The sequence below is a fragment of the Catharus ustulatus genome, chromosome 4, assembly GCF_009819885.2.
Source record: "Catharus ustulatus isolate bCatUst1 chromosome 4, bCatUst1.pri.v2, whole genome shotgun sequence".
In the NCBI taxonomy this organism is placed as follows: domain Eukaryota; kingdom Metazoa; phylum Chordata; class Aves; order Passeriformes; family Turdidae; genus Catharus; species Catharus ustulatus.
In genome coordinates, this window is record NC_046224.1 from 66,917,605 (window position 1) to 66,939,043 (window position 21,439).

The following is a 21,439-nucleotide window of genomic DNA, read 5'->3' on the forward strand; positions in this document are numbered from 1 at the left end:
AATGGAGAAAATTCCATTATGTCACTAATGTATAAAATTTGCTTTTGTTTAACACGACATTTGAGTTCAGAAAAAACTCTTTGCTCTGAATTCCAACTATTGACTAACACCGCTAAGTATGTAAATAGCTAATTCCCAGATTTTCTTCTGACCTTTTCCCACAATACCCATTAGGTCTTAAACCACAAGATTAGCAGAGCTATTGCCAAGAAAAGACTTTCACCATCCCCACTACCCAACCATAGGCAAAGTATGCAGAAATAAACACCCAGGGGCAAATTCCCTCTCACTTGGTTATTGATTTCCATGACCAGCTTTGCAACAAGAATGGATTTGACCCTTTGCCCTAAACGGGGCATTCACAGTGCTAACACTTTGAGTTACTGAGGAAAGCAGATTTGCAAAGGAAAAATCAGGATGGTACTCAGCTGCCAGCCCTGAATCCATTGAAAGCCAGATCCTGCCCACAGGTAACACAGACTTCCTAAAGTAATCACAAAAAGCTTGCAGACCTGTTAGCAACATTGCTGCTGAAGCCTGATTTAGAATGGGCAGTTGACCTCACACCTGGGAAGAGCTGAGGCCTAAGAACATTGCTGTGAAGAAGGTTTTTGCAATGGTACTGTCTGGTGTGGAGTCTCTGGCATCTGCTAACGCAGCTGGGGTCATGGTTCAATCACTGTGAATTCCTTGATGCCTCATTACACATTTCATGCTCCACGCACCAGCTTTTCCCTGAGGCTCCTCTCCTTTCTCCAGACACTAGTTTCCACGAGACTCCCATACTGCTGTCACTGTGTCACAATCAGCCAGCAGCTTCAAGAAGCTTCTGGAAGGTGGGGGGGGCTATGAGAAGAGAGACAAGACCAAGTAGACATTCCTATATGATAAGTATCTTTTTCTGAGACACAGGTTAAACACTCCAAAAAATGGAGACTGAGATACCACTGATTTCAGTGAGAAGTGAAATCCCATTTCTTGACCCAGGAGAGAGAATCTTACTCCTTTCCTCAATTTTCAAAACTGGCCTCATTAGATTATCATCTAATCTAGATGCTCTTCAAACAATTTCAGATACAGAACTAATTCATACTGTGATAAAGAGCAAAAAAAAACATTTATTAAAACAATCAGAAGCCACAAAAATCTCAATTTCCTCACCCTTTAAAAGTCCATTCCTGGTTCTCTCCCTTCTGCCTCATTTCTTTTCCCCACATCGTACCTCATGCTTTTCTTTAATTAAGCAAATAAAAATATCTTAAAATTGCCTTTTGCCTGGAATTCCTCATTTTGTTTCTCCTACTACTACACACACAGAAAATATCTAACACTGAAGGCAAATACCAGTATCTGGTCCTAATGTTTTTATATCACCTATTTTGTAGAATTTGGTTCCAGTGACAAAATGTGAGCATGATTCAACCACTGTTGTATGAATTGTATGTTGACTTTGATGCCTACTCCATCAAATGAAACTTCATATCCTGAACTGTTAATGCAGTAACACACAGCATCTAATGGCAATCATATCATCCCCACAAACTTGTCACCTTACAAAACTTCATGTTTCAAGGCCTAGTTGCAAAACAAGTCTGCACTCTCAAATCTCTGGATCTTATGGCATATCTACAGTCCCTACTTTTAGATATTAGGATGTTTAGAAATTAGATATTTTAATTATTATATTACAATTATTTGTATTATACCATTATATGTCACATTATTATTACTATATTATATTATTATTCTATGCTATATGACATAAGTATAATATTATCCTATTGGATAATTTAGACACTAGCCATTAGGATATTAAGATACTAGAATATTAGGATTTCCATATTATGACCACAGGAGCGCAGAAGCTCTGGCAGTCTGGGTAAGAAGTTTTCAATGAATGAGCAAAGTCAGAGACTGTTTAAGAAGACTTCAGCAACACAAAACAAAAAGACAGGCTGAGAAAAGTAACCAATTTACCTGAAGTATTAACAGCATCTGAATAATAGATGGTGGAACTCTGGCTCTGGAACGGGATAATGCATCTTCCAATTTTATATTGAGGGTAATTATATTCCTAAAATGCAGAAGAGCCAATTGCCGAACCGAGGGCTCCTTTCCCTTACAAACACAAAGAAAGCAAGACAGATTATGAGCAGTGTGAAAATGAGTTTCAAAATCCTCTGTTCTAATTTCTTCCTCCACTCCTGAGGGATTGCAAGAAGGGTAAACCTAAACGAAACACAAAGGAAACATAACAAAGGACAGAGCAGCCCCCTAAGTCTGCACAGTAAATTTGATTTGGCAGTAATTAACTCTACACATGCTGACTGCACCTGACTGCAAGTGGAGAGCATGAAGGGTTAGGGTGGGATGAGAGCTGGATGATATATGAATATTCTATATTTTAACAGTACATCACAAATTAAATGCATCATAAGTTCACAAAAACTTATGGTCGAATTTCCATTATTTTGTAAGATTTTAAGTACTCCCTGTTTACTGTCTTCCAATTCGGCAGGAATCCTGACTCACCCCACCTGTGGATCCTCTTTACAGTTTGAGAGACTTCACAATAAGGCAGGAGCAGAGCTGAAGTTTCATATTGCATTTTCAAAACCATCTCTTTTCAGTTCAAGAATACCTTCTCACTGAGGAAAACTCACAGCTGAAGAATGTAACTGCAGCTCTATCTGCAGAAATTAATGTAGATCTTATGTAGATCTGTAAAACTGTTTTTGTTTCTGCCATAAGGGGTTTTTCCTTGGGTATACATGGCTGTACATATAGAAGGTTTGGTATTCAACTAGTGTTGACTTAGGTCTAAAACAAAGAAGACTGATCCAACCCATTCCTTTTCACTTTCTAAATTATTTAAACTGCAGTAAAGAAGGTCCCAAATCTGCTCCAGTTGCCAATTAATAGAATTTACCAGAGCACATAAGCACCAATTGGGTTTTTGGAAGAAACCTCAGAACATGAGCAACTAGATCTATATGAATTTACATGGTACTTAGGACTCTTAAACCCCCAAGGTTTCTTTTGGAAATTCAAGTAACTATTTCCATCTAACAGGGGATAAGACTTGCATTGCTCAAATATTTTCAAAGGCCTCAGAAACACAACAGAGAATAGGGCTGTTTGGTGCAATTTTCAAAACAACTTATTGAGTTCTAATGCTGTCAAGTGCTTCATAAAAAAAGGCTTAGAGCCTACCTATATCTCTGTGTCCAAATATCTTGGATTTAAATTACAGGGCACTTAGAAATATCTCCCATTGTGTTCTAGTATGTTTTTAATAACATCTTATTTCTATTGCTTTAGAGTTTCTAGTGGCAGCACAAGTCATTGGGTGAAGCAGCCCTGTATGTTTTCTGAGTTATTCCCTTTCAGAATTAAATTCAACATGAAATAGCAGCTTTTCCTCTAAATTCATACCTGTAACTGTCTGAAAATGCAAATGGTAATACTGTTAGCACTTGGGCAATCACTTTAGGAATAAAGTCCACTTGAAAAAATAGGAGAAGGTTTCAGAAGTTTCCCCAAATATATTCAGGCACCAAGTTTCCACTAAAATCTGTAGGTGTCTATGAGAAACTGCAAAGATCATTTGCACTTATCTGGTACAGATTTCCTTGAGACTTCAGTGATAAATACTCTCTGGCTATCACTACATTAGAAGATCAAGTATCTATTGTGTATCTAAAATTACTAGAGTCAAAATCTGTTCTCATTTGAACCGGTCAAACTCCATTGACTTTGCTGTTCACTTACCATAGCATAGAATTTGATCTCAGAAATGCAATTCCTTTTCAAAAGCAGAGATGCTTCAAAGACAAAATTCACATTGCAGAGAAGGAAATGCATATATTTAAATCAACACAACTCCACTTATTTCACTGTGCAACACTTCAGTTTATCATTCATAATCCTTTTTGACTTTTAGTGTGATTGACAGATGGACTAACCAGCTCCTTGCACTTCACTTTTGTTTTTAAAGTTCCCTTTCATCTTTTCCATCCAAGCACTGCAAACCATTTGTGTAAGTAACTTATTTGCTTGACATGACTAAACAGAACAGCTGCACTGGGAGATTGGCCCAAGGAGAGAAAATTAAGGATTGTATCAATCTGCTGATGAACCTGTAAAGTAGCTTTTTCCAGTTTTTCAAGATTCTATGATAATAGAGTAATTTTTTCACCTGCACAGGATAGAAAATAGCTTGCAGCATGGGCAGGACATCACTGAAGAAAAAATCCCAGGTTTCAGCTAAGGTATCCAGTAGTTTCTGCCCTGCAAAAACACAAAACAAACTAGTGAAGAGTTTTGGTTGTAATCAGCTAGCTGCAAAAATTAAAACAAGCAGGAAACAATGTGAATCTGCTACTATATGCTAAGATGAATCATGTAGCAGCTACTATTAATAATATGGAATTAGTTATCCATAGTGTTATGTATCAGATCCTTCCATATTTGTGTCTTTTCAGCTGACTCATCTAATGTTCCTAATTACCTCAGAGAGTCTGAGGTTACTCAGGAAAACCCTGTGAAGAATGAAGAGTAATAGCCCAGGTTACATCCTCCTCTTGCAGTAATATTTGCTGGACAGGATTGTGGAGGACAGCAAGGGAAGGACACTGCTGGTTAAATACGGAAGCATTCCTGTAGGGGAATTTACCCCACTGTGCTCCCTCCTGCCTTTCAAGCTGCAGGGCAGTAGAGCAAACCACACTCTGTGGAGATGCTCTGTAAAGCATCCTCTCAAACTGATCCCTTGCAGCTTTTCCACTGTCCCCTTTTCCACTTACACAGAAAAACTCACCCAAGATCCATGGAAAAGAACAATCATGTTAGGGCTCTAATTTTTACTATAACTTTCAAGCAATGCAGTTAGAATTTGCTATGGGGTAGTCCTCACAACAAGGCCACCTTCATGTCCACTCCTTCCCAAGCTGCAGTCCCCTGGAATCCTCCCCAGTGGAATCTGGAGAACCTCTGGCCAGGTTGTACAACCAAGCTGGACATTAAGTTCCTCACAGAACATTTAACACAAAATGCAGGACCCAAGATCCACAGAGGAAATCTGGTTCAATAAGTGGGTTCTGGCTTCAGATTCCAGTTCCTCAAAGTGACCTTGGACAAGCTCTTTATCATCCTTATGCCCCGAACCCAACTGTGAGAGGAGAGCAATGCCCCTGCACCTCCACCAGCAAGTGTAATGGAGATAAAGACATCAGAGATTCTGACCTAGTCGGACAAGACAAAATGACTTACCAGGAGGCAAATTCAGTAGCAAACAATCAATCAATCAATCAATATTACTATTGGTGCCAGAATGTGATACTATTCTTAATTTTTGTATTAGAGCATTACTTTGAGCCTCAGCCAGGAAGTATTTTGCCCAGAATTACACACACATCACAAAGCAATAATGTAGGAAAGCACTGACACTGCTAACCACACTCAAAGTTAACCAGCTGCCAGTCTTTGCTATGGAATACCTGATCCCCTTGCCTTTTTAAACACATGATGAATAACATCAGCTCTGGTGAACCTGAATTATTTCCAGGTTGATGACTTTAAATTCTTTCAGTGACAGATGTAGGTCACTACACTATACTGCAGCTGCTGGCCTGTGGAACACACCAAGGTCTCCTTTTCAGCAGTTCTCTCTGTCCTGTACAGTCATGTAAAAGACTGAAAAGGGTGTTCTCTGTTTCCATTTTTGAAACCTTTTAAAATAGGTTTAGTTCCAATAAAATACAGCAGGGAACCAAATAAAAAAAATCTAGCAGCTGTAGCAGTAATAGTAGTAATAATAATAACAATGTGATAGTAGTAATAGTAATAGTAATAGTAATAGCAAACATGTGTTGGTTTTGGCTGGGATAAGTTTAATTTTCTTCCCAGTAGCTGCTAGTGGCTGGAACAGTGCTGATAACACAGGGATGTTTTAGTTACTGCTGAGCAGGGCATGCACAGAGCCAGGGACTTTTCTGCTCCTCTCCCAGCCCACAATGGAGGGCCTGGGGGACACAAGGAACTGGGAGTGGACATGGGTGGGACAGCTTTTCCCAACTGGCCACAGGGACATCCCAGACCATATGGTGTCATGGTCAGCATACAGAGCTGGGGAGAGAAGAGCAAGGCAGGACACTTGGAGTGATTGTGTTTCTCTTCTCAAGTCACCATGGTGCATCGTGGAGCCAACTTTCCTGGGAAGGCTGTACACCTGCTCATGAAAAGTGGGAAATGAAGGCTATTTTGTTTTGCTTTTGTGCATAATGTTTGCTTTACCTATTAACTTGTCATTATTTCAACACACCAGTTCATTCACTTTTACCTTTCCAACTCTTCCCGCCATTCCACAGAGGGAAGTAAGTGAGTGGCTCCATGAGGCAGAGCTGGTGGTTGGGGTTAAATCAAAAAAATAACCTTGCATTTTAATATCCAATATTAGCGCCTGAAATACCGACATTCTTCCAAAATAAAGCAGATAACTTAGGAGAAGCCCAACCACTACACCCTGAAGGCAGAGTTTTAAGGAGTTAAATTTAGTTCAAGTTAAATTTAGTTCTAGTTCCCACAAGGTGAGGTTAAAAGCCCTTGTAAATCTGGTCCTTTTCAAATCTTGTTGCTAGAGTAGTATGAAGTAAATTACTCTGTTGAGGTAAACATGCCTTTACCGTCACGCACTTATTCCATCTTGTGGGAAGCTTGTTTTGAAATGTAATGGATTTCTGCACAGCAACTCAGAAAGGCTGCAGAGTTGAATGACTTAGGTGAGAAGGCCTTGTATTGAGGGCTGTGGAAGAATTCCCATGATTTGTTGATCATGAGCATCTTTTACACGAAGGAATGTGACTTACATGTGCTATCAAGGATAGATCCTTTTCTTACTGTCAGGCAAAGATCTCTACATTTAGCATAAGCATTTGCTGGATTCCTGGAAAGTGGGTTACTCTAAATGCTGATTTTTATGAAGCACAATATAGTCAATTTTGTATGGCATAAAAAAGCATTTGGTACTTTTCATAGGGTTTCTAAAAGTTAATTGAAACTCATGAAAGAAATGTAAGAAGAAAATTCTTCCCTTTGAGGGTGGTGAGGCCCTGCCTCAGACAAGCTGTGGCTGCCCCACTCTTGGAACTGTCCAAGGATGGGTTGGACAGGTCTTGGATTAACCTGGTCTTGTGGAAGGTACCCCTACCCATGGCAGGGGGTAGATCAGGATGATCTTTAAGGTCCCTTCTGACCCAAACCACTCTGTGATTCTGTGATTTTCAAAATCTTCTGCAGCACAAAGCCCCTCTCCAAAGTGTGGGTTTTTTTCTCTTATGAAAACTTCAACACCAAGCGGAGAGAGAAACTCAAACCACGGGATGGGAACAGACCCAGGAAGCAAGCCCTGCTCAGAATGGGAGCTCCAAGACTTCCGTGCATCCAACTCTGTCTTGGGTGTTTTGAGAGCCATGGAACCACTGACTACAGGATGGACACTGGGGCATTTGCTGCCAATAAATGGAAATTCCAGCCTTGGAAACTCAAGTCCACCAGCAACTCCCCAGGAAAGTTGTGTGTCAGAAACACCTCTGCCTCTGAATCAGAAACCTGAATTACTGATACCCTCCTGTAACTTGCCAGCTTTAGAGAGATAACATTTCTGGTCACAGACTTGAAAAAAACATGACCAGTTTAATTCCCACATTACCAGAATTTCTGGCCATATCTTAATGGGCAACCACAAAATGATACACTAAATCAAAAACCAAAATAAGTTTAAAATTAACAGTTTATTGAAATTTGGTATTTCCTAAACATGGTCCTATATCTGAAAGCCCTTTAGTGGTCTCACATTTTTGGTTTTCATCTAAGCTTTGATCTCAAACATCAGATACAGTATTTTTGATTTTCAAGCTGGTAATACTAGGAAAAAAAAAAAGGATTGGACTTTGATAGGTCTGTATCTCATTTGCTGATTTGATACTTACACAACTACTTCCTTTGTGATTTACAAAGCAGCTACAAAGGCCTTGCAATCCCTACAGCTCCCCTTGTGCTCTACAAGCTTTTATTTTATATAATCAGGGAATTCGGTGTTCAGCTTATGGACTTTCACTACTTTTTTTGTGGGTTTTGGGGTTTTTAATGTGATACTGGTTTTCTTTTTGTGGTGTTCAGGGCTATTGTCTGTTTGTCAGAAAAGACTGATTCCATAACACTACCTTTATATGATCAGTTGTACTGTCAGTAGTGAAAAGTCACATCCAGGATTTATAGATAGCTGAGACTAATGGAAACAGCCATCTCCAAGCCCCTGCTTAAGTTGTATATTTAGACTAAGTGACATTATGACTGTATCTTTGGAAAAGGAAAGGTGCATTTCTTTAAAACAGCATTCTCTACCCAAAGATCTTTTAAGATGTTTACATGGGCAATGACTCTTAGAAGTCGTTATGAAACCTTTTCACCATCAGATGTATAGAATCACAGAATCGTTTAGGTTGGAAAAGACCGCCAAGATCATCAAACCCAACTATGAACCCAGCACTGCTAAGGCCACTCTAAACCATGTCCCCAAGTGCCACACCTACATGGCTTTTAAATACCTCCAGGGTTAGAGACTCCACCACTGCACTGGGCAGCCAGTTCCAATGCCTGAACAACTCTGTTGGTGAAGAAATTGTTTTCTAACATGCAATCTAAACCTCCTCTGGCACAACCTGGATGTCAAATCTAGGACAAGATGGCATATTTAACAACACACCTAAACACCACACAATAGCATAAGACAAAATAATGGCGACTTTAAACCAACACATCAGGTGGAGGTTTATCCTCGATTTTATTTCCAGAGGTGGCACCTCCAGAAGCTGTAGACAGTCAAATGGAGCCTTGCCTTTAAAACAAGAGAACAGTGCCTGACCTCATTTATGTCAGCATGACTCCAGAATAACTCTTAAAACAAGCTAAAGCATTATTTTGGACTCAGATACTTTAACTGGGATGTTTGTGCTTAGTTTTTTGTTTATTACACATCTCAATCTATTTTCACTTTTCCTGAGCAGGATACAGTTGAAGGAGAATGAAGTGTCCTTGCTGGAGGCAACCTTTCCCTGACTCCCTCAATGCTGCTCTAGGCAACCACCTCCCCTTATGAAGGTTAATGACCCAAGAACAGACTGTGGGAATGGATTGAGACATTCATAGTCCCAGGAAGATAGTGGAAAGCATACCAGTGCCTCCAGAGTGCATTTGTTAAAACACCTATGACATACATAGCCATGCTAAAATCCAAGTTACCTTCATAAAACCGGATCTTGTCCCTTAGGATCACCATGCCTTTTGTGAGCAGCTGATTCTGTAAATAAAATATAGACTACATTTACTCCCTTCCGTACTTCCCTACAGCCACCATATTTCAGATTTTGTTCATTCTTAACTTTAGACAGTGAAAAATTTTTATTTTAAAAATTGATCATTAATTATTGCTGTGTCCATCTTATTTACAGGATAAATAAGACACTTGGGACACTTGTGAAATGATGTTACAATCACCTGCTATTTTTAGGACAAGGGATGTATTTTGTGCAGTACAAAGTGCTTCTCAAACTTCAAATGACTGACCTATAAAACGTGTATTTAGAGAAGCAGGAAGAATATTACTTCAGTAGACAGTGGTACTTCTAAAAGTCTTTTCTAGTAACTCTACTGCAATGAACTTCAGTGGTTTACTCAAGGACTTCAATTTTAAGCTAAAAAACTGTCTCAAACCTCAAGAAAGACAGCAATGATCTACAGAAAACACAGTGACAGGTTAGGCTTTCACTATGTAACTATATGAATGCATATAAAATCCAAATCTCATTAATCCATTCATTTCAAAACCACAGAGAAGTCAGTGGACATCTCTGAATGGTTACAAGGGTCTCCAGGTCATAATTTAGAGTGGGCAAAAATTATTTTTCTCAGTAACATAAAACGGAATTGGATTCAAATAAAGAAAACACAGGCCTACCTGCAGATACTCAGTGAAAAATGATCCCAGTTCTGTTTTCAGTAATTGCCTGTATTAAAAAGAGCAAGAAAAGAATTTGTGTAATCAGCAAATCACATTGGCTGTGCACTGCATGAATGAGGGGAAGTCACTAATAGTAAATCATTTTGTAGCAAACACACTTTTTGTGTGTGAGCACAGAGACTGCCATTAATGACTAACTACAAAGAGAACAAACAGGGTCAACAATACCAAGACTCAAACCAGCATTTTTGTGTGTTGAAAAATATTTCCTATCATTTTAGATGCCTCAATTGCGCATCTGGAAGGAAAATAAGATTTGATGAGAAGAGGATGCTTTCCAACCTACATCCATTCAGGAGACTAAAGACAGCTGAAGTTTCATATAGTTTCAATAAAAAAGAGGCAGGAATTTAACAGTTTAGCTCTGCCTTTCATGGTTCCTCTACACTAAAACCTACAAAGCATCCTCAGAGAGCAATTGAGATTCCCATGCAAAACAAAATCCCACAAACTCTAAAATTCAGAAACTGAATTCAACTCAGTCCATATAAGCCTGTTTGTATCCAGATAAAATTTGCCACATGCTAAAAAGATTTGTTATTTAAATCTCACATGCTGGATGATAGATAATACTTCTCTTCAGTCAGGTCACTATTTAGATGCATAAACAACAGCTTGGACCTTATAGAACTGTAGCCCCAGCTGGGTTTTCTGAACACATCTAAATCTCTTCTGAAAACCTGTCTGCATGACCATGTCAGGTCCCATGACGTAGTGATGTCAAATGTGACTTAAAATCCAAACACTCACTTCAGTTAGGGTAATTATGTGAATTATACATTCAGTAGCATGTCATCTATCCATCTGTGTTACATCTTTAACTGACAACTGATTAATCAAATTATTTAACTAGTAAATAAAGAGACATCAAACCAAACCAAATCCAGCATATTCTGTACAAGTCTACAGGACTTGATTCTGATGTTCTTACAACACATGCTTCCGCACAGCCTCTTGAGATCTCCTGAAAATTCAGGAAAGAGAGAAGTATGTCAGGAGGCTGAAATACGGTATCTTGGTTTATTTATCCTTAAGCATGTGTCCACATTGACCTCACAGCTCTGGAAGGTCTAGTCAGAAATTAAACAAAAAATAAACAGAAGGAAGGGCATTTTCAGACGTTCCTAAGCATCAAAGTCTTTTTCAGCCAGAAACTTGATTAATTTGGACAAACTATTCATGAACAAAAGTTCTGACAGCCAGCTGAGGCATTATCCATAGGTCTGCTGCTGTCATGAAGAGCTGTTAGGTCACCAGCCCCTTCAGCATGTAGCTGCAATGTGTGTGGGAGGGGACAGGTCTGGCAGCACCCTGAGACTCTGCCCTCAAAAGCAGCACTGACAAGCCCTTGGCAGGGGTAAAACCCACTAAGGTTGCTCAAGTTCCAGTGCCTTTAGAGAAGTCAAAGAAAACAAGGTTGTGACAGCCAAATTGTAGCATGTTCACTCCCAAGTGGAGATTTACTCTCCAGTGAGGTGACTTTTTCTAGATCACAAGTGATGACACCGAAGGTTCATCTTACTTTGACCATGGATAGACAGATTATTTTTAGGTTGAGCTAACAAGAAAGTTGCAGATTTGAATTCTCCTATGAGAGTGACTATTCATTCTCATATATTTCTTCATCCCACTGTTTCAAGAAAATACTGGTATACTTGATGCTGACAGACTTTTCTTAATTTTCTACCCTCTCCTCAAGCTAGCAGCTCCAGATGGATTCCTCACAGTCTTCATGAGGTGATGTGCAACTACCTTCTCTTTTAGTATTTTAGGTTCTACTGATAAATTCTGGTAGTTAGGTCAGGAAATAAAAATACATGTTCTATTTATCCAATAGCCAGCCTTCTGATAAAAAAAGATCCCATTACATTTCCACTTTTTCAGCTGAAATCAAACAACCAGTTTTTGGGTAATTATATGCACTGGACTGCACCACACCAGGCAGCCCCACACCTACATTAACATCTGTTTACAGGGCAGAAGAACTGACAGCACAATTCATGCACCTGGTTTTCTGAATCCCTAAATTACAGATACTTCAAGTTACTTAATTAATTTCTAGTGAAACAGTGAGGTCCTTAGGCCAAATCAGAACACTGGTATTTGATATTCTTTGTATATATTAATTTAAAAGAGATCCACAACAAGACTGGATCCAGGATATTGCCTGCAGTTTCTTTTTCATCCTTCCTAATTTCCTTTAGCAAACAACAGCTAGGCCATCAGATCCTGGATAATTTCAATTACTGACCAACCTTATCTAGACATGTGGAAATCATGATGGAATCCAGGTAAAAATCTGACTAAACCTGAAGGAGAACCCTGACCAGACAGCAGATCCTATTTCAAGTACATCTGAATTTTAAAGCAGGTATTTTGCACTCCTAAAGCTTCTCTATCACTGACATCAGGTCTTCATTGCCTGTGTAAAGACTTAATAAATTAAGATGATAATATGAATTCCCTTAAAATGTGCTAAAATAGCTCCTGACTTTTTCTCTTCCCTGATGTTACTTCATAGGTTCATTTTTAAATTAACTCTTGCAACATGACTCAGAATGCAAAGTATAACACTGCATAATAGATGCTAAATAAAATTAAATGAAGCAAACAAGTGATTTTACTGCATTTGAACTCTGGTTGCAAAAGAGGAAATGCCACTAAAACGTGCTTTGCTTGCACCATATCAGTATCCTGAAACTCAGAAAAGAGGCAGCTATAAATATGCATTAGCTTTAATACAGGACATTTAGCTTCCACTGTTTCCCTTTGCTTCTTATTCTTTGTCTTAAAAGTGGTCAAAATAAACACTTTGAAATTACATATGTACACTAAATTAAAAAGGAGAAAACGCTATTTGATTATTAATATTGCAGACATGGACTAACAGAAAACAAAACATATGCATGGAGATTTTTATTACTAGACTTTTGACTCACTCTCTAATAAATCACCCAGTAAGGGCCCAGAAGAAGGAATCCACATACTCCAGTGATACTCCAGTTGCTGGGATTTTACTGTGCTTCATCAGCTTTAGCAGAAGAATTCAGGAGTCCTAGCAGTGTGAGAGAAACTCAACTCCCACACTGGTTTTACTGCAATACGGATTCTGAGGGCTGTGTATGCAATTTTGTATTTAAGGCCACTTTTTAATGCCACAGGAATGGTGTGAAAAGGCATTGGTGTAAACAAGTGGCAGCTCTTACGGGCCAAACTTAAAAGAAAAGTAAATGTTACTGTACAGATTTGTACCCATTGATGTTTCCTTAAATAATCCGGGTTCAAAACCTTGAAATGTGTGTTCAGAAGTTTTACATATTTACTTGCATGTATGTGACACATGGTCGTCGAATATGTGACATTCCTGAATCAAAACAATGGTGTGCAAGTTTTGTTCAAATATTTACACTTGATCTGTGAGTCAACTTGGATATTCAGGGTTTATTATGAAAAATATTCCAGAATCTGTTCTAATTCAAGTGGTAAAGTAAGGTAACTTCTTCTACTGTCCTGTAACTATTCAAGAAAGTAACAAACTAATGTTAACCATTTACCTGAATGGTTCCACACTTGAATTCTGCCCAGTAGAAATAACAGATTTGCTTCTCAACTTGTACTTGTGGGGAAATGCATCAAAAACAATTGTAAGGCAAGTGTACACTTGTTTCACTTCTGAGGTCATGTTTATGTATCAGGTATTTTTGCACTCAATAATAACATTAACCCAAAGAAAGTTATTTTGAAATAAATAATAAAAGCAAGAAGACAAGTACTTTTAGCATGTGTCAAATCAGAAATTTCATCATCAGCTCAGGTTTGAGGCACCAGGCATTCTCCCTGAAGTGAGCTATCAGCTGAGATACCAACAAAGCAGTATTATCCCTACCTGAACAAAAAGAAGTGGGTCTATCAAGTATCAGCAAAGCTGTTCATAAAATGGAAAAAAAAAGAAAAAAATCTTGCCTGTTCAGCCACATGAGATGCTGCAATAAATTCAACTCAACTATGTTACCAAGCATCATTGTGGTGCAGGGTTTATAGGCAAGTAAATTAAAGCAAAATTTGGGCACATTTCTATCTATTTGTTGGTTCACAAAAGGTTATACTTGTCTGACACATCAGCAGAAAATTTTTCCTCTTCTGTCCCTCACCAGCAGATGAGCACATTAGGAGAAATGCATTGGGCCAAGAAATTTTAGTGCAGAAGTACCATTTTTTGTCATTTAGCTTTAGCTGAAGAATCCTAACAGCACCTACAATAATAATGATTAACCACTATTCCAGTAAGTAACTCAATGTGATTGATGGATCTCATGCTGACAGACATCCTAGGAAAAGGGAATAACTAAGGATCATATCTGAAGACAGCTAGGGAATGTAATAAGCTGTCTGTCTTTTGTAGTTGCAGATTCTTTTCCACCATTTATTTTATGAAGTATTGGACAAATTTCTATAAGGAAATCTGCTACCTTGCCCTTGCCAGTGAGAGAGTTTGGTAAGTAATAATAAGTGCTGAAAAAGTAGTAAAATGTGAATGTAAATCCAGGTATCAGTTTATACCTTGTAAATTTTCTTTTCAACTGTAACTTAACTCAATGGTAGGGTTTTGTCTTTTTTTTTAAGGGAAGAAAGTTCCCATTATACATCCCACTGGTCTACAGTTAGGCTGTTGCAGACAGTATCATCAGAATATGGGGGAAAAAGTTTGAAGCATAAACAGTGTCACTCAGGCCATGGTGTTTGACGGGACAGCTTTGTCACTTCACATACATTCATGTTGTGCAGAAGGAGCAGTAGATCTAAGGGAACACCAGCCAGGACATCTTTCCTTGCCATGTCTCACTGAGTGCTTGGAGGCTTTACCTCCTCCACAGATGCAAGGGAAGCACCCCAGAGTGGCACCTCTGGAAACTGGCAGTGTCACTGCTGTGCAGTAGGGCTGAATCACTAGAGGGGTCCAGGTTTTCCCTTCCTTAGTTTTAAACCAGCACATCAAGAGAGACTCTGAAATAAACACTATTGGTCAGGGCTGAATTCCTCCCGCAGAAGGAGGGATGGATCAGCTCTCACCCATAGTGAGATGCAGACACACATCTGTAGCAATGATTACTGAGACAAAATGGACTGTGCTGGTCAAAACTGCCACTGGGAGAAAACCATAATGCTCTGCAGAAGCTGTGGAGTGTGAGGGCTGGCAAACAGTGCTGAGCATCTGGCTGAGAACACCTTGTGTGGCCAAGTCTCTTACCTGACTCCTTCATTGAGGTTGTAAAGTTCATGGTCTGGGAGACCCTTACGCTGGAATACCGCTATCACTCCATTGTGGATACTGAAAGAGGACATGATGAGTCATTAGTGCCCAGTAAGATTTGAGAAGGGTATCACCTCCACAACTATCCTAGCATTTCTGTCTAGACAATTCAGGACCTTTTAAAAGTCAGAGATGACTTCCAGTACTCCACCCAAAAGGAAATTGCTGCCCAGAAAACAGATAAATCATCTTTGAAAATCAATTTTGATTTGTTCAAAATCAAAGTTTGTTCACTGTTTGAACTCAGTGATTTCAACACCTGCACATCTGAAATCAGTAATTTCAAAAACTTAGGCCAATATTTTTAAGTACTTTAAGTATGTCAACTATAGCTTTTAATACATTCACAGTTTAAGCATATTTGAATTATTTGAAAATATCATTTTTATCTCTATGGCTCACTGCAGAGACAGCTAACAGCTTCCACTGCACTGGAGCCTGTGCAAGGCAACAGCAATCAGCTTTAGAGTTCTGGAAAGCAGGACAAGGACCAGATTGCCCATCCTGGAAGTACAAGGGTGTGGGGTTGCTGTGTGTTGTCAAGAAAAGCTAAAGGTGGTTGGTATCTGTTCAAAAAGTCTCCAGGGGGAGTAAGCTTCATTCCTGCAGGTGGAAGAGCTTATCATGGAATCACAGGATGTCCTGGGTTGGACAGGACCTAAAGATCATCCTGTTCCACCCCCTGCCATGGGCAGAGACACCTTCCATTAGAGCAGATTGCTCCAAGTCCCATCCAATCTGGCTCTGAATCCATCCAGGGATCCAGGGGCAGCCACAGCTTCTCTGGGCAGCCTGATCCAGGGCCAGATCCAGCTGCATGGGGCTGATCCCACTGCAAGGGGATGTCACTGAAGGAGCTATGCCGGGCAGCAGCAGAGTGCTGTGGGAATGCCAGTGTCCACGTTAAATTTTCCCAGGCCCATAATAAGACAGCTCCTTTCAATGCCAGCTGGGAGCAGAGGATTGGCTGGAAGGTAAATTCAAAACTGTTTACTGAGAGGTTCAAAATGCAGGCACACAATAGCAAAGAGATGCACTACCAGAAAAGCTCAGCCACCTTCATCTAAGGACAAAAGAAACCAAAAGTGGCAAGTGAAGGGTCTGACCCACTGTGAAGAAATACAGATGCAGACAGAAATAAGAACCATTATCCTCTTCTCTCCTGTGTTCCTTTGAAGATGTTTCTGAGGCCTTACATATGACTGCTTCCACAGCAGTCCCTCTTTCCCCCTATATCTGCAACTGCAGACATACATTCACAATCTAACCCAGATTATTTTGGTTGGTTCATGCAGACACACTCAATTTATGATTATTTGAAAATTGGCAGATAAATGTCTCTGGTATACAGTGAAGTGACTCGGGTATTTTAATATTATGAGTAATATGGGAAGTAAGATTAATGTAGTGAATAAAATGAGCAGTCTTTTCACACTCTTCTGATTCAGAAATGAACTTTGCAAAGTTCCCTGCCAAACTTCCGCAGAGAAGAATGACTAAATATCTTTCCTAAAAGGCAACGTGCTTTATCTCTTTCTGGCACCCCTTTCTAAACAAGGGAGAGGTCTTCTCTCTCCAGATTAACAGGTCCATCATTGTACCTCAAAAAAGTAAGGGAGAGCAAGCTTTTTTATCCAGAATTAAAGGGGACAGGTTGTGAGCATTGAACTTATTGTCTATATAGCAGAACAGCATCTACATAAAACATCCTAGCAGAGAACTTTTAATCTGCCTGGAATCTCCCTTGTAGTGAGGGACAATATCCTTGTCTCCAAAACAAGTCTTGGCCTCATTAAGTTGACCTTTCCTTCCATCACAGACAGCTTGTACGGAGGGTGCAGGATACAGCCCCTGCCTGCAGGTTACATGTGAATGGCACTGGAACTGGCCCTCCACACTGGCTTGAGACACAGAGGAGTCGGAATAACTGGGATGCTGCTGGTGGCCTCAGCTGGTGTTAGGATACTGAAAAGTTTGCTTAAATCTTCTGTTACCTTAAGCTAATGAAAAAAGCAAACCTAGACCTTGCCTAAATCAATGGGTTTCTATAACAAGTGATTGTTTAAAAAGATTTGGTCTGAATGGTATAAAGAAAATCTGAGCTGCTGCTTACACACAGAAGTCCTGCAAGATATTTGAGGTGGGTGGATCACTTTACTTGTGCCTGCAACCAGCTTACATTGAGGCTCAAGTCAGTAATATACATAATTAAACTTACATTGCAATAGTTAACCTGAACCGAAAATGCCTTGCAAACTCCCTTCTGTACCTCTTTTACAACATGAAAGTTAATAATGGGTGCACTCATGCACTAATATTACTGTGAACACCTTCTCTGTAGTTGCTTTGTGTGTAAGTGTGTGCACAGAACACGGTGCTGCAGGAAACAAGAGAGTCCAATAGAGCCCAAAAACCTCTACAGAGGAGGGGAAATCAGGATGTAAAAACTGAAGAGACCAGGTTTTTTTGGGGGGATTGTCTTTAGAATGACAACAAAATGTTAAATAGCTCCAGCAACGTATTGTGCTTATCTACCCCACGGGAGCTACAGATTGCCAAAGAAAACCAGCTACAGCCAAGGCAGCACTCACAGCCACAAAAATCAACTCAGCAGCCTAAGAAACTTCATGTCTTTTGAAAGACAACTCATTCCACATTTGACTGAACCTCCGAAGGAGGAGGTGGTTCCAGCTGACCAAAACGTGGGGAATGGCAGCTCCAGCACACACACCATAGACTTCCCCCACCATTAGCTTCACCATGAAGGTATTTGGAAGGTGTAAATCCCTGGAGCAGAGAGCTGGGTGCTTGCTGATCGCACTCCCAACCAGCCCAACAGAGGCAGAGTCAAGGTGGGCAGGGTGGGGTGGATTATTCTGATTTTTGCACAGTATCAATCTATTATTTGCTACTGCCAATTTCTGGCAGAGAAATTTTTCTGGCAAATCAGCAGGACAACACTGACATTCCACAAACATCACACAGATAATTTTAGTTCTCTAAAGCAGTCACTGCCTTTGTGTGCAAACAACATAGGTGAAAATATCATCGTGTTTTTACGAGGTGTTTGCAAATTCTCCCCTGCCCAGAGCTCCAGGTGAAGTCCAGAAGAAAAAACAGTGCTGTGTGAATAATCACACCCTCTGACTATCTACCAGGCAGTTAAAGACAATATTTTCATTTCAAAAGGGATAAAATTAGGGCAATTTTCATCTGCACAGTTACATGATCAGGTAATTAACAATAATTAACTTGATAAATTTCCATCAAAAACTTCTTGAAGACACCCTTGCTCCAAGAGTAAAACATCATTTTTCTGAATTAGCTTAATGCAATTGGGAAGAGTTCATTTTCAACACAGCTTCAGTCCAGCTGCAACTCCACCAGCTTTCCATGAGGCCTTGACCCTTCCAAAATAAGCTTGCAGATGCTAATTCACTTATGTTCCTGGAATTTCTACCCAAGGTAAGGCAACCTGGAAAGAGGGGTAGGCTGCAATGAAGCACTTGGTCGTACAAGTGAAAATAAGCTGGTGTGGAAAACTCCCTCTTCAAAGAGTTTGGGAGGCATTAGTTCACTCACTTCATCAACTATAATCACTGCTCTTACACACCAAGAAATTGAGACAGAGAGGTGAGGAGACTTCCTGGAGGTGTTGCTAAGAGTTACAGTAATTTCACGAATACAAGCCGCAGCAATTTGACAAAAATTTTGGTGGAAACCCGGAAGTGCGGCTAATAGTCGGGGGCGGCTAATATGTGAATAATTTTCTGACATTTACAACCCCAGACGTGCCAGCCAGAGTGCCGAGCCAAGCACCGGCCAGTAAAAGCCGGCATTTCGCAATTGTTACAGTGTTACCGTGTTGCCCTGGCTCCCTGCAGGCAGCACGGGGGGCGGGGAGAGAGGCGGGAGAGCTCTCTTCTTCCCTCCTCTGCTGCAGCCTGGGGGAGGAGGGGGGGGCCGCCATTGCCGCAGCCCGGGGAGCCGACGGGAGGCCCGCACAGCCATTGCCACGGCCCGGGGAGGAGGCAGGGTGCTTTGTCCGCGCCCGCCGCCGGCGCCACGGGCACGGGAAAGCTCCGTCCCCGCCCGCCGCCGCTGCCGTAGGAGCTGGGGAAGCTCCATCCCTGCCTGCCACCGCGGGGCAGCGCCGACCCGGGGTGACCGAGCCCAGGGGCAGCGGCGGCCGGCCCTGAGCGGCAGCACCGGGCTGGGCCACCTGGCCCCGTCAGTGGCCCCTAGCGGGCTGAGCCTGCACAGCCTTAGCTCAGCCAGTAAACCCCGCCCTCCCGCGGTTCTGTTACTAATTGCACGCGGGTCCTCGCTGCGAACGACAGAGCGGCTTATATTCGTGTGCGGCTTATCTATGGACAAAAACCGAAATATTTGCCAACACCCAGAGATGCGGCTTATACTCAGTGCGGCTTGTATTCGTGAATTTACTGTAATATCTCCATGGACTATAGGACAAAGAAGACTGGTTTCCTGCATTCAAGGAAGCGTAAGTTATTCTGGAGGGCTCTGGGGAGTAGCAATTCCCTACCACCACCCCCTGTTACTGTAGTCATGGCTGGAAAATGCTCCATGGAGAGCAGTGGTGGCTGGGCCCATGGGAAGTCTCCTTCACCAGCCCTGTTCTCCCTCCCACCTCACAGTGAGGTTCTGTCTGCCCCCCATGCCCACAGAGTGCCAAACACTCCACAGAGGGCTTCAAATAAAGGGCCAGGGGAAAAAGGGTGATCCTCAGACATGCAGAAATATTCAAAAATATTTCTAAATAAAAACTGAATAACAGAAGAAAGAGGAAAACATGCTGGTCTGGAATATTTTCTCCACTGGAAAAGCCTTCCTGTGATCTGAAAAAAAAATCATCTAAAAATAGGAGATGAAAGTTGTTTTGCATAAAAGTTATTTCACAGCAAGCTGTTGTGCTTTTTACAGCCCTGGAAAAAATTAGTCCAGACCATAAAATCCTTTCAGATTTGGTACGTCTCCTCGGATTTACTGCTGATCTCACTAATGTCACAAGCAACTTACCTGTTTTCTCCACCTTTTCTTTGCTATCTCCTACTCCTTCATGTCTCTATGAATGTTTTGTATTTTTCCTTGCATCAAAGAGGATCCAAGAGCTTTTGACTAGAGGCTTTCCCAGAGCACAACTGTGACAGTATCAGCTCCTGATTAGGCAGTCTGTGCTAGCTCTTTCAGAATGAAACCCTGCCATGGATTTTATTTGGCCTGAGTGGGCCCCCTGGTGTGTGAGCTCAAGATTAAAACCCCTGGGTTTCCCTCTCCAATTGGTCTAGTCAGCATTCAGCCCTCATTTTTTGCCTGAAGCAGAAATGGGGGTTGGGGGCGAGAACTAGAATTTAAGACAGTGCTAGTGAAAAAATTGACACTATTTTAATCCAATGCAAATTCTGTGAGCTGTAATGAAGTGTATTATTCCACTGTGTTGTTGTTGGTTTCTAGAACTGCACTGTGTTTTGCTGCACAGATGTGGGGTTCATGGGAAAGCAAGCTCTGAAAAAGCCATTATATAAAGTCTCATTTGCCTAATAGTAGACAGCAGCTTGGCACCAATTTCCCTTTGATGTAACAGTGCTGCGAAGTTTCACAGCATTTTAGTTCGGACATGAAGGGAAGTCACCAGGGAGGAAGTGACTTTCCTTGCTACCAGAGTGGAGCTCCCCCAGTAAGCTGAGTTAGGCTCCTTCAGGTTGTCCTCCCCTGGTGTCAAAATGGAGAAAGAACCCTCAGGTATGAACAGTCTGAGCTGAGACTGGTGTGAAGGGGGCAGAGGTGGCAGAGGGGACATCACTGGGTCACGGTGGCCATGCACAGAACAAGTGCAGAAGGGCAGCCATGCATCCACCCCCTCCTCCAAAAACACCTGCAGTGACAGACCTGCTGTCCTGCAAAAGACCCCACCAGCAACACTTCAGCTTTTCAGTCCCTGGCATGGCCAGCAGTCTTGCTGTGCCCCAAAGATCTGCCTTTCGGCCAGTTTGTGCAGGGCTGAACCTGCTGTGTGCTGCGCTTCAACT

At 41.1% G+C, this 21,439-nt stretch overlaps 1 protein-coding gene across 4 annotated transcripts in view; it reads right to left on the minus strand.

The window, feature by feature from the left end:
* LOC116995752 (proline-rich protein 5-like) overlaps positions 1 to 21,439 on the minus strand; it is an 89,081-nt gene that overhangs the window by 25,641 nt on the left and 42,001 nt on the right. For 3 of the 4 annotated variants that reach the window (XM_033058694.1, XM_033058695.1, XM_033058692.1), the window contains 5 exons: positions 15,327 to 15,407; positions 10,016 to 10,064; positions 9,301 to 9,358; positions 4,199 to 4,290; positions 1,978 to 2,118 (listed from right to left, as the gene is read on the minus strand). In XM_033058694.1, the coding sequence (XP_032914585.1) occupies positions 1,978 to 2,118; positions 4,199 to 4,290; positions 9,301 to 9,358; positions 10,016 to 10,064; positions 15,327 to 15,407 (421 nt within the window). The remainder of the gene's footprint in view (positions 1 to 1,977; positions 2,119 to 4,198; positions 4,291 to 9,300; positions 9,359 to 10,015; positions 10,065 to 15,326; positions 15,408 to 21,439) is intronic. The other variant, XM_033058696.1, reaches the window with a different exon arrangement.